Below are 17631 nucleotides of genomic sequence, written 5' to 3'. Positions count from 1 at the left end.
TGCAACTTTCTTTGATCCATCAAAAATGCACGCAAGCTCTTGTCCAATTACGAGGGAGAGGATCTGTAAAAGAAACTCAGCAGGAATGCGAAGAGTGTCCTCCACTTAATCAGCGGCGCCGCTGCTTTACTGACCCTCCCGACAGCACTTTCCAGTTGTTCAGAGGTTTATCATCCCTTCCCTTACAAACAAAATGATGCCATTTATTATGCTTTTTAACATTCAAAGCACTGTAGATGATAATTTGATTTTCGGATCTGTTAGCATACCCGGAAACTCCAAAAGCATTTTTTATTCACGCTCATGTACAGCACAAACCTGCTTTTGCTTTAAGTTAATCCCATCAGCTCTCACTTCAGCCACCCCCTACCCCCTCACTTTGACACATAAAAGGAGGTGTAGGCCTACATTATATGACCTAGTTTTGGAGGAAAACATAAAAGAAAGCTCATTTTCAAAAACAGGCTTGCATTCTTCTCCCTGCTTTGAGTATTAAAACCCCTCGTGCTCTGCTGTCTGTCACCAAAATATGTCTGCATGTCATTTTTGAGCTTTTAAAAACTAAAGTATTTAGATGCGAGTGAGAAAAAGGTGAGGGAATAGTATTTCTCTCCTCCGTTTCCTGAGAAGAAGCAACCCTGTAGGCCCGAGGCAGGTTGTTCTTTGTTGCAGAGTGTCTCTTTCTTCCAGAATACCTTTTTACAGGCCACTGATCTGTCTTGATGTTGGCCCCAGTGATGCACGAGGTCATCTCGGTCCTATCACTTCCTCTCACATCTATGTCACTGCAACCGGCAGGAATTAAGGTCATGACTCAGGGCCCAGCAGAAAAAATTTAGGTCAACAGCAAGGTTTAGTCAGCCAAAGACAAGGTTCTATGTACAACAAACATACTCTCAACGGATTCCTCCTAACTTACTTTTTTGCATGTAAGATCACTGTTTTTGTGCAGCCAGAGGTCAAGCACAGGTCATACACTACTAGAGACATAAATTAAGACAATATAGTAAGGAAAAAAAACCCTTAGCAAGACAAACGACAGGTTTATTCTGATTGTGCATTTCAGAACTTTATTCAAAATCTGTGCAAGTAAACACCCAAATGAAATGTATTTTTTAGAAATAATGATACACAATAATACTCAAATGTATTGCAGTTAGCCTGCATCAAAACAATATTTCAAAACCAATAGAAGTCTTTGAAGCATCAGTGAAATCCATCTTTGTACTGTACAGTACGGAACATGATTGTTTACCTGTTTGTTTGGTTTTCTCCTTGTAAAAAATAAAATTGAGTAAAAACAAAATAAATATCTTCATATGCACATTTGTTTCAAAAGTTCAAACATTTTGCCCGGTGGTCTATTTCTCATGACAAACATACAGATCACATTTTTGTACTGGGCTCCATGACAAAATATATATATATATAGATATATATATGCTTAAGACTTTGAATTTCCCCATGTCCAGTAATACATAGGAACCTTCTCATGCATCTGCATGCAACAGGCAGCAGTGTACTCTTAAATATCTGACATAACACAAGATATTGCAGAACAGATTATCATAGTTTAATCAGGAGACACATGCAAAAGAAGGACAAAAATCATCCTCTAAAGTACATATTCACATGGCATTTACTTTGAAGTCTCTTTAAGAAATTTCAAAACTAAAATGCTTTTCATTCATACAAAATAGCTGTCTTTCATAAAGATTATGCTATGTACATAAATATAGTTTATAACGAGTCTTTAAATTGATGAAAAACAACATGTCAAATGTAAGACTGTAAAACATCACATGAGCAAACATTTTTATGGGAATGGCCTTAATATCACAAACACTCCCTTTATTAGATCAACATGTCTATATTAACATGACAGACAGCTGAAATTGGGCTGATTTGTCTCAAGTCGATGCAACAATATCTTGCATAATAGAACAACATTTTATGACATGCTAATACCAAGACCTGTTCATAAAATACACAAATACAAAACATATGAGGGAAAAAAAAGCAGTCATTTGTAGTAACTCTTGTGATTTTCATTCATCATCTTCTAGAGTATTGTAAAAATCCATTGCTGTCTTGACAGGTAAATGCTGAGAATGCAGAATAAAGAATAAAGCACATCACAACATTGTTTTCAATGGGAGAGAGGGAGAAATTAAAGAGGAGATAAACACTTCACATACCATATAGATATCAAGACACCATGTTTTAATACTGATGGATTCATATTCCATATTATCCAAACATGAAGATATACAGCTTTAAAACTGCTGTTAGTTTATCTGAACAATACATAACCAATGAGAGATGCCTATATTTTTTTTAAAAGGCAACCGGTTTCATTTATTTCAATGTATAAATACGGCGACATTTAAAGCCTTCCAGGCAAAGACAAAAGTAACAATACATAGTTATTTCTTCATTTCAGCATGGTAAATTGAAGAATATTCACTAACAACTGCTGAGGCACAATCTGTTTATACAGATTGTCATGTGCATTGTTGCATCATAACTCACTGCCTGAGGCCAAAAGTCTAACGTGTGGAAAACGGAGTGGGAACTGATATTGTTACAAATACATGAGGGCAAATCTGTCACACACCTTTCAGAAAACTTGTTTCCATTGCTGTTTAGAATGTAAGAGAGAAATCAGCCAGAAAGTAGTGCTTATTCAAATGAACTTTGGTTTCATGGTCTTTTTGTGAACTAAATGACATGTAATTCAAGGGAAAAATGTGAGATGCCTCAATAGAAACAAAAGTAGCAATCAGGTAAGTTGAGAGAATAAACACATTTCTAGTTCAAGCACAGATGCTGGTTCACAGTCTCAAAACTAGTATTTCTTCAATGACCCGTTTAGCCGTGGTGAGACACAACTAAGTGTTCCATTGTAATTCTGTGAATTTTGTTTCAAAGTTCAAAGGCCTCAGTATTACCCGACGACTCGTTTTTGACCTTTGTCTGCATTTGTCCCGAGCCTGCCTCCAGTCCCTCCCCCTCTTTAACCAGTTGTGCATTGCTCCTCTGGAGCATATAATACAAAATAGGGTTAGTCTTGGTAAATCGAGGTGAGTCTGGCCCATACTTTTGTGTTTGTTCATCTCCATTAACCATCCTTGCAGGGCCCTTCAAATCCTTCATGATGCTGTAATCGATTTTTGACCTTGCAGACTCCTGCTGTGTAATATGGGGAGATTCTTGCCTTTGAATGCTTGCTTTTTTAGAAGATGCATTGCTGGGGCTCAGGCTCTGGTGAAAGTTTTGAAGCTCACCTTCATTACATGGTTGCTTGATTGTATTCCCATTCAGCACAGCATGTGATGGTGAACTAAATGTACCCCTGGGCTGAGACAATTCTTTCAAGCAGTTGTCTGAAAGAAGCAGCTGCTTTAGAACATTGAAACTTCGGTTTTCGTTAGACTCATTTGGTGGAAACTTAGCTGGTGGACTGTCTGCCTCTGGGGGGCTAGAGGGTCTCTGGCCTCCCTAGTCTCTCTGGTCTCTAGATCTCCGGCAGCAAAACAACTACTGTCGTCTTCTTTTATGATACCAGAATGTTCCAAATCCCTGGCCTGGTGACTCGAGGAGTTATGATATTCTAGTTCTATCGAAAATTTCCGCTTCTTTGGGATTGTTGGTCCCTGGGTTTCAACTGATTCTTCTTTGACACAACCCTTGTTTAGGTCCTCTAATTTGTTCGGCTGAAGGGTTTTGTTGGGTCGTTTCTTTAGAAGATGACAGAGAAGACCATCTCTGGTGGGAGCCTCTGGGGACAGTGGTTCTTGCTTGATGTTTTTGTGAGAATGATAACTGCTTTTTCTAGGCTCCAACACTGAATTCTGGCATTGCTTTGACATTTTGTTATGGTCATATGTATGACCCTCATCAACTGGCTCAGTTTTTATTGTAATATCCAAAGGAGGACCATTTGCTTGGCCTATTGCCTGATGTGTTCGTTTTTCCACAGATTTGGCCTTGCCATGTTCTCGTTTTCGTTTACTGCCTACTTTTTCGTTCTGAGGAGCATTGCCCAAAAGAAGCTGAAGAACTGTACGTCTTTCAAGCAGATTCTCAATTTCTGAGACATGCTGTGCTGCTTCAGGCACAGTTGAAGTTTTTGCCTTGGCCTCTTCCCACAGTGGGTTATTTCTCTGAATTGGTGCAGTGAGTCTTTCAAGTAAAGTTGGAGGATGGTTAACTTTCAGCTCTTGGGTCATGAGTTTGATAGGGGGTAAAGGTGCCTTCGCTGGAGGAGAAACATCAGGGTTTTGTTTTCCACACTGAGCTAAATTCTGTAACAATTTGCTAGCACTAAAGGCAGGTTCTTTTACTCTTACATCACTTGTAGATTGTTTTGCTTTACAAAGATCCAAGGGGACAGACTGAGAATGGGGAGACCCATAAAGTGTATATGGAGATGCACTGCTGTTGGAGTCTCGGCTTTGGGAGTATGTTGGCAAAGGTTTGGGACTTCTACAACTTAATCCACAGTGGCCACTAAGTTCACTTGTGTCTTTACACCTAGCTGTACTGAAAACACTCTGGCTACTTGTAGATGCACTAGTGACCTTAGGGATTACATCTCGCAGCAAATCTGGATTATCCAGACCTTTGTTTGCTCTCTCGTTATTTTTGTGATCCAAGAGCAACTGTAATAGAGTGACCTTGTGATGAGGTTTCATCTCTGAACATGCATCCACCTCCCGGTGATCTGTGCTAACTCTGACAGGTGGACTCTCAGGCTTCCACCTATTTAACGAAGACTCTGGGACCAGTACAGGTGAGGACGAAGTAGATACTGGTGTTTGTACATTTGTTCTGCTCTTCAAAGAAAGGTCAATAGGAGAGCAACTAGAGTAAGTGCTCTCAGCATCACTACTGTCTTTTGTGAGACTGCTGTCAGGGTTTGAGTGCTCGCTGTCTGAAAAAAGTGGAGAGGCCAGAGTTCCAAAGGTACAGAGGTCATCTTTCAAGTGACCCTGCCCATTAATTCGTTGTGAGGTGTTGTGACTGTTGAGAAGCTGAAGTAGGAGACTGCTGCAGTTCTGTGATGGTCTGCCCTGTTTCTCAAAAGGTCGACGCTCTCTAAAGCGATGTCCTGTTCGCATGGAACCTTCCGTCCTTCTTTGCCCTGAAGTTAGGCTTGGACTCTGTCTGCTGGAGCTTGTTGACATTTGTGAAGGTATTCCGTTCTTGGTGTGTAAGAGGCTTAGTCCATGATTCTGGCTGGAAGTTGTAGGTTGTTTATCTTGTGTCTGCTGTGTGGCCATGGCTGACAGTCTTTCACTGGCTGATCGTCCAGAGAGTTGGGTTTTCAGGGCATGTTCTCGTGAGTACTGTTGCAGGTGGGCCTCACTGGAGAGCAAAAGAGCCAGTTGACTGCATGCCACACTTGGTTTGGGCGATGGAGCAGGGCTTGATCTAATATTTACCAGGTTTGCCACGGCTTTTAGGCGCTCAGTACAAGATAGAGACTCGGGAGATGGGGAGGGAGTACTGTTCTGCAGCGCCTTAGGAGATTCTGAAAAACTTTCCTGGCTAGACCGTCGATGTTGATAAGGCACATTGTTGCTGTGATTCTGCATTTTGCTCTTGCTCACTAACCCTTTGAGATGGCTCGAGGCAGGTCTGTGGCAGGGTACATCTGCCCTGTCCTCTTGTGCAGGCTTGCTTATCTGGCATGGGGCATCAGGTGGCCTCAAGCCTTGGATAATCTGCTGTGGCAGGGTCACATTTTGAAGTCGAGAACTGAAAGATTGCAGCAAACTAGCTAGAAGTGTACTCTCTCCTTTATCCTGGGAGGAGCCATTCTGGCCACTGTGGTGGTCTTCACTTTGCCCATTGAGTGAAACGGAGGGTGCTGTCCTCCGTTGACTCTCACTCTCTGTCCAGGCCTCTGAGTTCAGTAGACGAGCCTTTCTGAGGTGCTGTGAGGCTCCACAGTGGGAATTTGTTCGGTTCTGCTCCTGTCGAGTGCCATGATTAGGCTGTGCATGCTCTGTCCCGTCCTTGTTCCTCTGCTCTTGGCTTCCACTCTGTGTTGCTGCCGCACCCTGTCCTCCTGCTACCTGATGCATGAGTAAGCCTTCCAGATATGTTAATACAGCAGAATCCTGGTGTGTTTCAGGGCCAGGCTCTTCCCCATGAGTCATGTTCAATACTATAGTCCTTTGTATGTTTGGCCACTACAATAGAGGGGAAAATCGTTCTGTTATGTTCTTCCAAGAGACCTTACAGTTTTTAGCTTCCAAACCTTGGTCTTTAGGTAAAAGAAAGGTCTAATGTAGCTTCACAAGCCATTCCCCCATACAGGAGGCAAGAGCTAAGCATGACTGTTTTTTATAATCATGTTTTCCATTGTTACGAAAAGTACAGGATCATAATGCAGTCAGTCTTGTGGGATTCCATGGCACTGAATCTGTACTTCAAAGCTCAAGGGTAGTGGATAAAAATCACTGCCACATCTGTCCACAAGGTCTGCTGGTGACGGTCCTGCACAAGAGAGAGAAACATGAATTATTAAAATTATTAGCTTACCTCACATCACTACTACACATTATTGTATTCAACAATTAGAATTAGAATGATACATGTAACAATTAGAATCATATTTAACATGTCATATGTTGATCAGTTATAGAGGCAAAAGACATTGTAAACATGACTAAACAAAGTTATTTATGATGAAAAATGAAAATGATATGCAAGCAAGGCCAAAAATCCAAATGCAAGTCTTCTGACAGCCATTTCACATGCAAAAAGGTCATGACCAAAGATGGGCCTCACTCCTATACTGAAAGATTCATTCAAGACTCATTCTCTCCCATTACAGCAATCACAATCTATGTTTCTTGCCGGAGTTTCTTTTTTTTCCTTCTCCGGACTCTAAGCAGTAGGAATTAGCTTGCTGAATCTCATTAAAACTGAATACACAAGGCTTTAAAGACTACTTGATTGATTTGACTGATATTAGGTAAAAAAACAAAAAACAAAACAAAGCATAGTATCTTGAAGAGGATTAAATGTTTTGACAGAATTCTTGCCAAGATAGACCCACAGTACTGCCAGTTAAGAACTCAATTCTTTGTAAGACAACAACAGACAGCTAACAGGTACTTGGGAACTGTCTTTCCATATCATCTATAATCACTGACAGGTTTAGAAATTAAACAGGGTTCAAAGAAAAAAATGCCACAGAAAGATACAAAAAATGCTGACATTATAAAAAAATAATAATAATAATAAAAAAAAATTTTTTATCTCTTAACATATTGCTAATTTGCAGCAAACATTTAGGCTAGCTGCTTTGACAGACCGGTTAATCGCTTATAGGTTTAAAGAAATAGCTAAAATTTCTTGCGATCAGACACCTGTGTAATGCATCTCCCTCTCATGCAGTCAGTGTCAGTGCCTGGAGAAGAAACACCCACATGATCCAACCTAGTCCTTCACTCCCATGTTACCACAGTTGCTCTCACTACATTATCTCATAATATACCACCTCTGGATCACACAGTGCCATTGGCTCTGTAGAATGACACGCTTATGTATATGTGGAAGCCTGCTAAACACTATACTCACCACACAACTCACTGACGTACAGTGAAAGTAACACACAAGCCTCTACACCAGTACCAAAATAATGTCCACACATAAGAAAATGAAAACATAAATTGAGATGGAACTGTAAGCACTTAACCATGGAATACACACAAGACTGACCTTATCAGTGCTCTATGATCAGAGTGAAGGTCAATGGCTATGGTTGATTTGTTCTGCTAATAATTGGCACCTCTGGTTGTTCTACTTTGCTAGGGCTGACAGGGAGTGGACAGTACAGGATGACCTTATCAAGATATCGGTCACAGAGATGTCAGAGTGACAGGCCTGAGAAACTACTATGCCACCACACTAAATACCTCTAATTTGGTATAAAGCTACTGCTAGAGACAAAATACTGAATGTAAGTCTTAGTGAGACTTTGTGAGATATATGTTTTCAGCTATTCAGTAATGGTATGGGATAATACTTTTTGTCAAAGAAATAGTTGAGGAATTCCATGGAAATTGGTTGGAAGGTGAATCAGATTGCAAAAATTAAAGTTTTGTCCGCTCTTGACCGAGCGTTATATCAAATGTGGCAAAGAGTGGAAGAGGGAAATTGATTTGGGCCAACAACAACAACACTTCATCCTATACTTCTGTCAATAGGCCACTGTTGTCCTAATCCAATGAAAAGTGGAAACACAATACTGACAACTCCTCAACCCTGTTAAACAGATAAACAATTACTTTAACATAGGAAAAGATATTTAGTATCCTACATTTTAAAAAAGAAATTATATTTAAATAACTGTAAAAAGTGATTATAGTAGCCCATCTTTGACAAAAACTTAGTTATATATAAGTCAGTCTCAGTTCTATTCAGGGGTTTGTCATCACAATATTATCACCATCAGTGCAGGTTGAAGACGCTCCTGAATGAGTTACCTGAGAAATAAAAATCCCTGTAAAATGAGTGGCCTGATAATAAATGGAAAGGATCTGATATCTGGACTGGATCCCTCATTTCTCAACTGCAAGTTTGGAAGATTAATTGACCCCCCAAAAAATACCAGATCATAAATTACATCCACAGTCCAGAAACTGTAATCCATTTAGGCTATTTAAAATGCATGATGAGGCAAAAGGAGCAAAACCTGCTGCATGCCCTGTTTCAAGTCAAGGTCATTTCCCCCGCCGGGGCTGTTTGAGTTGATGCAACAGCTGGCATCCATACAAAGCATTAGGTCCTAATAAAAAGCGACAAAGCTGCCCTTGCGATGTGCACTCGTACCTGGCGTCTAGCTCATTTGTTCTCGAAATAAAAAGGAATCTCGGACATAGTTGTGCCTCTACAACTGCTAAGTTGTTGTTATCCTCTGGGTTGCACACGTAGGCACAAAAGCCTGTGGAACTACAATAACACATTCCTAAGATAGCGTTGGGTGACTCAGTCAATCAGGGCCATGCATCATTCAAACTAGGTCACTGTGACCTACTTCCAAACAAGCATTATGGGCATCACGCATTGACATTTCCCAGCTGGGGCACACCCCTTTAGTTAGGGCTTTGCCAAGTGCAATCTCTGACTCCTAGTAAAAGCATGGTCTGACCTACATTATGATGACCCTATGATGAGCTACACTTTCACATGGGCAAGCACGGGGCAATACCAGCATGTTTTAGCCAAGCCGAAGGAACCCTTTCCCAAGTAGACAGCAGAAATATAAACAGGGGCCCCTGCATGTACCGTCACAAGACTCCAAACATAATTCCAGAGTCCTGACACAAGTAATAGTCTTGACCTTAGACTTGTAGATTTATGACGGCAGAGTAATGTTAACAGGAACACTTAGAGAAGACCAAGCTGGTTCATCTTCGACTACAGAATAATATGTATCTTTGTCGGTTCTCTTTCAGCCCAAAAACAAATGACATACAGAAGTGATACTGAGTGCGCTAAAGCTCGTCAAGGAAAAAAAAAAAATGTAATTACTGCCCACAACCAGGAAATGAGAACAAACAAAATATTTGTACTCTTAATTGACTGTGGTAAATGGCCCAGTTTCCGGGGTTGGAAATTAGTGAGCATGGGAATCAGTCTGTGAAAAACAGATCATAAAAATACCAAAAAACACTAAGTACTTTGGAGGAAGTTTTTGGCTGTGTGAACTTGTACCCAACCTTCAGAAAGCTGTGACCTTTTTTAGACTCCACACAGGGAAAAGAACAAATTTGCATTAGTAGACGTTGTGAGAAAAAGGATGATAAAAACGAATGGCTATACAGCGAGAGCCCATGGCTCTTTAAAAGTCACCCTTCGCTCTAACTCAAAAGATCATGTTTATCGGGATCATAGTTTATGCCAGTCATTATGTAAACAGCTCTGACCAAGTATAGCATATCGACTGACAGTGCTGCAAAGTGCAACTGTATTTGCAAAATCAAACACAAAAAGTGCATGACAAAATAAACAGAAGTCACATGGTGCGGACTAAAGTGCAATAGCCTATATCAGTGATCTGAAAGTCCAAATCGAGAGGGAACCAATGAGCCTTTTTATTATTAATAAAATAAACATACACTGCACCGTTGCCTTAAGGGTCAGATGAAGGGTCCAGCATGTGCGTCATGAAACTCATGTCATCTCCTTGAGTCTTTTGAGATAACCAAGCAATGACCTCATCCAATACAGACAGCTTCCACTTTTTCCAGGATGTGATCTCATTACAAGTCACTGACAGTACATGGTATATGTCAGGCACGATGAGCCTAGAGATTGGCCCACCCTAAATATTTTTAAAATCTCATCAGATTTTCAAAATTTGAGAGACCAAAAGATGACAATAATAACATTTTGTTTCTATTGTGTGTGGAGTGCTAAAATGTGGCCAGGAAAGCAGACCACACACTAACAAATTCACAGTCACAGATGGGAAATCTCGCAAAATCTCTTGTGGTTAAACGTGACTTTAGAGTAAACAAACATGGTGGACGACGGGTAAGAAGAAATGGCGATAATAGTGCTTGGACTGCTTTTTACAGGAAAATTTGCAGACAAAAGAAAAAGGTTTGGATGAAGTCGTGTTATGCTTCAATCTTCCGTCATTTCGCTTTCTGACTGCTTCGTTCCACGTGGCAATCTACAGAGTGCGTGTGAGTTTGTCTCGGTGTTCCCATCACACAACAGGACTTCTGATCATAAATATTCAACGTGCTGGATATTTGAGATCTGCATGGTCCTGACATTCTTCTGAGCAGATTCAATCACTCTTATCACAACCTCACACCACAGGAAAATCTGATAAAATAAATCTGTAGAACCATCAAGATATTCAGGACTTTACCTAGGATTGTTGGAAAGGTTGAATTTGGGCCCAAAATCGCCCCGATTATCTTGTAGTGTGTGGGTGCCTTGGGCCAGTGGTTCTCAACCTTTTTGGGCAAATTCCAATTGGAAGTGAGCATCCCTATATGCCCTACTCACTCTGAAGTGAGGACTTTTGAGGGAGCAGGGCACTTGTGTGTCATAACTGTTTGGAATTTGTCCTTTGTCTCAAAGGCCCCCCACTTTCCACAACAATATTCATGACCCCACGGTTTTTCCATTTATTTGTAATTTACTGGATAAAAATGTTGTACTCAAAAACAAAAAAAGTCCCATCGTCCCAAAGTCGATGGGTTTTTTGAATAGGTTTTTGGTTAAATGCCTGAAATAAGGTCTGTGGTTAAATAAAGCTAAATAATTTTTCATGTTTATTCTACAATTAAAATATACCTCAGTTATACCCCAGTCACGTGTTTTTTAAGCATGTCTTGAAAAAGGCTGTTGCGGCTAAATTGGCTTAATTTGACAATATATTTGCACTCCTGTAAACTATTCAACTCAAACTTAGAACTTGTAGATTTTAAATAAATATTAAAAAAAAGAGCTGTCACTGGCTTAATGAAGTCGTGCGACCTTGATGTAGCCTGACTTCAGCTTTTTACTTCTAGTGATTGCATTTAGGCGTCAAAACTTATAAAATGTAATCTTTATGAACAAAATGTGCAAGAATCCTAAACTTTTGTTTTTTCACAGAGCTCATTTTCTGCAATAATCCAAAAGCCCATGGAGAAAAAAATCTTGTTGTTTTGTCGAGGGAACCAGGGTGATGCTAACTTTTGGGTTGGCCAACAAAATTACATCATCATAGCAGCACTCTGTGAAGATACTGATATGGCTGGAGACTTCATGATGTTAAATATATTTAGGATTTTTAAACAAATGATCGCCTTTGTAAGTGCTTCCGCTTTCCGTATTCTTCAAAAAGCCTACACTGGCGCTGGTAACTGGCGCTGCGTTCGTTCTGTAAGTAGAATAGGGAAGGCGTAGGACATACAGCGTCAACTTTTTGAAGAATACAGAAGAATACAGAAGCACTTACAAAGGCGATCATTTGTTTATATAAAGCATATACATTTACACTTTTTTTTTAAATTACCAATCGTTTCGTTAGATAAGACCCTTATTCCTCGTCTGGTATTGTTTAAAGCCCTTTGAAGCTGCACTGAAACTGTCCTTCGTTGACCTTCAACCATCTGGAGGCCATTGAAGTCCACTATAAGGAGAATAATCCTGGAATGTTTTCATCAAAAACCTTCATTTCTTTTCGACTGAAGAAAGAAAGACATGAACATCTTGGATGACATGGGGTGAGTAAATTATCAGGAAAATTTTATTTGAAAGTGGACTAATCCTTTAAAAATATCCCATTGGCCTGCAAAAAAAAATGCCATCAATTCCATGATGTTAAATACATTTAACCTATTTCTTTGTGTGCAAATACTTAAATTAGGGGTTAGAAGTTCATTTTCAACAACCTAAAACCATGGAAACATTTTAAACATTTCACACAAATGAATCTATAAAAGCAGAAAAATAAGAAAATATTAAGTTATCAAACTCATCAACAACTTAAGAAAGCTCAAATTCACAAGGGTCCCAAGCGATGTGGAAGAGATATTTCTGCCATGCCCAAACTCATATACAATATATACAATCTTACCTTCTTACGGAGCAGTGACACCAAGAACAGGTACAGTGTAGTAATCAATTTGCTCTACGGGCTGTAAGGCTTTGTCTGAATACTAATACACCTCAACAACATCCTGCCCCTCTCTTCTCTCTCCTTCTGTCTCTCCCTTCTTCTTTCTTTTGGGTTGACACCCTTCAGTGCCCTAGCCCTGACCAGTGAAGGAGGGGGGCAGCGGCTTGTCCTCTAGGCAGATAACCAAGGCCACTAATCAAGTGTGCGAGCACCCGGGTGGGGGATTAGACACTCGCTCTGAGCAACTCAACACTGAAAGCAGCTAAGTGCGTGCACAACAAGGTCGCCATTAAACCTGTAGTAACCCCGTGGCTGGTCTCTCTCACTCTTTTTCTCGCCCACACACTCTTATGTGTGCCGCAACCATGCCGTCGGTGCTCAGTCACACAATACACACTGACACACACAAGCGTAGCCTCTTCTTTATACACCCTCACGTACTTTCGCGTACACACAGAGAGCCACACGCCCACAGACGGCCCACTCTTTGCCGAATAGGGATAATTCATCATATTTTACAACTGACGGCTTTCTACCTCAGCTGAGTGATATTGCATCCTGGCAGCGTGACAGAAACAAGGCACCGCCAGCCCTTCTGACAGCCTGCATTTTGTGTCTTAGAAGATGCTGCGCTCTGTCACCGCACACTGGCTTTTATAGTGTGAGAGCCTGTGTGTGTGTGTGTGGGTGAAGTGGAGCAGAGACTGGTCGTGGCTTCATGGCTACTACAGTCAGCTAAGAATGCTAAGCCAAGCTGAAATGCTTCAGCAGACAAGACCTTTACAGCTTGAACTTGCCTTGCAGTGGTTAGTGATAGAATTTCCTCTTTTTTTCCACCTTTTTATTAACAGAGGAAAGTCTAACCAATAGCTTTCCAATGTGTGCAGCAAATGATCTGGAAAGAAAAGGGCTCATTTGGATCATTAGTCTGCTGCACATATCCTGTGAAATTCTCAAGGTGCTGGCATTAAGAAAAATACAGTCATTAGCCTAGTGTCTTTAAATACCAGCTGTTGTTTTGCTATTTATACACACAGCTATTTTAACTTTATTTTAAGAGTTTTGTTTTGGCACATTTCAAAGAGAAAAAACGAGAAATGGAACGAAACGAATCTTGTTGCATCAGCAACATGCAGCAGGTACTGAATAAAATAAATAAAAACAAGATTTTTCAAAAATGCTGATAACCGACAGATTTTTTTTTTATGTTGGCTGATAACAAAGATGATGATTATACAGTCAAACCAAAAATTATTCAGACATTTTTGATATCTTTATATATTTTTACTAGTGGGTGCAGGACACTATAGTTCATTTATGTAAGTGAGGATAGCAAAATAAAGCAAACTGTGACATATTACACCCAAAAAATTCTTTATACAGTGGACTAACCAGTAAAACTGATAAAAAAAAGTGTTATCTGACATAATTAAGATAAGTCTTTCAGTTTAACTCGGAGATCTTGTCATATTTTATTATCATTTTTATAAACTATAGTGAATAAACTGTATTATGAATGAAATGTTCAAGGTGTCTGAATAAATTTTGGTTTGACTGTATATTATAAATCTAATCTATTGTTCTGACTGTTTTTATATGCCAAGTAAAATCAGGCATCAAAACCATGTACAGCACAAAATATATGCACATAGGGCCTAAAATTAATTAAAAATTGGTGTTGGTGAGTATATGAAACCGTATCAGTCACCAGTTGGCCGGTAACATTTCTATGAATTAACAATGCAATGTTGTGAGAACATGAATGTGATCACATGCACGGAATAGTGCTGCATCATCACGAAAGTTAAAACCTTCAAGTGCAAGAAGAACATCTGAAGCGCGCCCATAAAGTTGCATTTCAGATAGCACGTGAATACTGAATTGAGCTCTATTTCACGTCTTCTTGCGCTAGTCGGTTATGTCTAAAGTGATCGTAAATAGTTGAGAAAGAAAACGCATGTACAGTATCAGTAGCCTATATTGGATCCGTGCAGGTCTTAAAGTGACAACAGCCTAATAATCCCACTGCTGTCTGTGTCGTTAATGTTAATCAAACAACAAAAGACAAATAGAAAATCCTTCACTACTTTTATCTAAAAAACTTTTTTAACTTTAATAAAGATGAATCTACATTTAATTTATACAGTGAAGACTATACATTTGATTACTTTATTCAATTTCTGTACCTGAAAATTGTGAATTTTCACTGGTATCTAAAGCCGGGGACACACCTAACGATTAGCTGAAACACTCTAAGACTGAACTGAACACACACATACCGATTGTTTCCTTTGACTGAAGCCGATTTATATACTCGCACATGGAATTTGAACACCGACTGTAATCGCAGACTGAATGCAACTGGCTCTGACTGGACGCGTTTGAGCGCGATCAGTCATAAGTATCAATTTACATTCATAATCGGCCTTAGAATCGTTAAGTGTGTGCGCGGCTTAAAATGTTGGTGCCACAACTGCCTGTTTTTGCAAAAACAGTTTCATGGCCGGTAAAAAATATTTACGGCCGGTAAAAAAAAAAAAGTCACCGGCCACAATACTAGGGGGGGAAAAAGTATTCAGTTTGAAGTGGAAAAAATAGGCCACAATATAAGCCTGCTTTAAAATATCCAAATCAGATTGATACAGATAATAATAATAATAATAAAATTAAAAAATGCTAATATTTGAGGATATGGTCACTGATACAAATAAATCTGAAGATGGATGGATGGATGGATGGATGGATGGATGGATGGATGGATGGATGGATGGATGGATGGATGGATGGATGGATGGATGGATGGATGGATGGATGGATGGATGGATGGATGGATGGATGGATGGATGGATGGATGGATGGATGGATGGATGGATGGATGGATGGATGGATGGATGGATGGATGGATGGATGGATGGATGGATGGATGGATGGATGGAATTTTAACATCCAAAAATCCAAAAATTTCTACTACTAACATGCATATGTTACACACACAGATAAGATTTAAGGCACAACAGCATTAGATATATTTTTATCTAATATATCTTTCTGCTGTATATAATTATATACCCCACCCAGGAGACCATTCTGAGCATAATGAGCATGATTACGAGCCCAGCAGAAGAAAAAACAGATGTAAATGAGAGCGAGAGAATGAAAAATATCACTGCCTCTCCGTCTGATGCTTTCGATCGGTTTGAGAGCTGGGGATTAACACGAAATCTACCATGCATGCATGCACCCGTGCAAGTGTTATTGAGGATGCAGTGCCACCGGTCTACCCTTGACACATTGACATCAAGCTACTGTCATGTGACACTCTGTCACTGGCCACCTGGCAGATCCTCCACCTTCTCACGACCTCATCCTCCAGTGACCTGAGGCTCTGGGCACGGGCCCGGCCAGTCAGGCCCCTCCCTCTGCTCCCCCTGCTGCGGGAAGGTCGAACGGGTCATCGTGTCCTCATCTGTAATCCGCTGCCATTCGTCAGCAGTTGAGGCCGGAGGAGGCAGCCTCGCTACGAGGGGAGAATGCCCAATTAGGCAGCTGTCACACAAAGCAGAGGCTGCAGAAAGAGAGTGAGAGAGGAGAGGGGAGAAAGAGAGGGGGAGGCCGGGGGGAAAAATCATCCCCTCCTGTTTGTGGAGAGGACAAGCAGCTGCGGGTGCCAATTACAGTGATATGTTAACCATTTCCACCCTAGAGCAGAGGGAGACGGGAGCAAGGCTCTCTAACCCTTACTTTATCTCCCGGTGGAATTCCTCTCGTGGGGTCTGTTTACAACCGCTGTCACATTCGGCTGAGGAACTTGACTCGAATTATAGCACCTCAACTGTTAATAGTGCTTAGCTGGAAAAGCATCCCTATATACCTTCTGCATTTGTGCGTTTGCGTCTGTTAATGATACAGGAATGCATTTAGCAATAGTTCATAGAGGTACTGCTACACATCTAGACAATGAAAACAAGACTGTCAATGGAAGCGTCATGGCCATTCAAGCGGATTTTTTCATGCCAAGTGGATATTCGATGGAACCACTCAACCTCAGCCTTACTCAAAAATATTTTTCATACAGCGAAAATGAATGGTGATCAAGTTCAAATGTCATTTTAACTATGTCATGTCAAATTAAATTTCACAACAACCAAAAAGTAATTAAATAAATAATGATAATATTAAAAAAATCCTCAGAATCTTTCACCAGTTCATTTTCATTTGTGTAATATTAACTACCATCTACTTTCACTAAGAGCTACCTATTCAGTGACTTTCAGGAGGTCAATTTATTCCACTTCATTCCTACGCCCCATGACGCTTTGCGCAAATTATGGGTGTAACTTCCGTTAAGTTGTAAACAGTCAGTGAAAGCCTTGCTATGAACGCAATAATACGTTTTTTTTAAACTGGGTGCTATGAGATGACATTATTCTACTCACCCTTCAACCATCAAACACTAAAAGGACATTTAAAAGTGTAAAAGCATCAACAAGGTATTTTCAACAGACCATGAATAACCCCAAAAGCGCGATTCCACAGCAATAACGGATGGATTAAATATCACTGTAGTAATATATATCTGTATTATGTAACATATGTTGCCTTAATCAAAAATGTTCATTAACTTCAGCATTGCGCGATACCATTTAAAAGTGATTTCCGCCATTTTGACATTGTATTTACCTGTGAAAACAAACCTGGAAAGAGATGTGAGGATTTGAGGAGAAAAACAAGAGATTCTTTGTGCATTCCAGTGAATTATTAATGGGACATATCGTAAATTAAATCAGGACAACAGACCACAAATGTGCAGTATATGTTGTCCTTTTTCATACTGTTACAGCGGAATGCAAAAGGGAAAAAAAGAAAATCATCATGAGGAAAAGAATGCAGCGACTGAAAAGACCTCTTGCCATAGATATTCTTGTTATAATGTTACGTTAAAATACCAAGCGTTACGTTAATCTCATGATGTCTGAAAATAAGAC

At 40.1% G+C, this 17631-nt stretch overlaps 1 protein-coding gene across 1 annotated transcript in view; it reads right to left on the bottom strand.

Annotated features, from left to right (window-relative positions):
* Positions 1-1056: 1056 nt before the first annotated feature.
* The window catches only part of nrip1a (nuclear receptor interacting protein 1a), a 43351-nt gene continuing 26776 nt past the window's right edge, over positions 1057-17631 (bottom strand). The window contains 3 exon segments of the mRNA XM_048160037.1: positions 1057-3495; positions 3498-6507; positions 15981-16163. Coding sequence (XP_048015994.1) covers positions 2926-3495; positions 3498-6167 — 3240 coding nt within the window. The 5' untranslated portion in view covers positions 6168-6507; positions 15981-16163 and the 3' untranslated portion in view covers positions 1057-2925.

This window comes from Megalobrama amblycephala, linkage group LG16 (assembly GCF_018812025.1).
Source record: "Megalobrama amblycephala isolate DHTTF-2021 linkage group LG16, ASM1881202v1, whole genome shotgun sequence".
NCBI classification, from domain to species: domain Eukaryota; kingdom Metazoa; phylum Chordata; class Actinopteri; order Cypriniformes; family Xenocyprididae; genus Megalobrama; species Megalobrama amblycephala.
The sequence above is the reverse complement of the archived record's forward strand: the minus strand, read 5'-3'. Positions and strand labels throughout refer to the sequence as shown.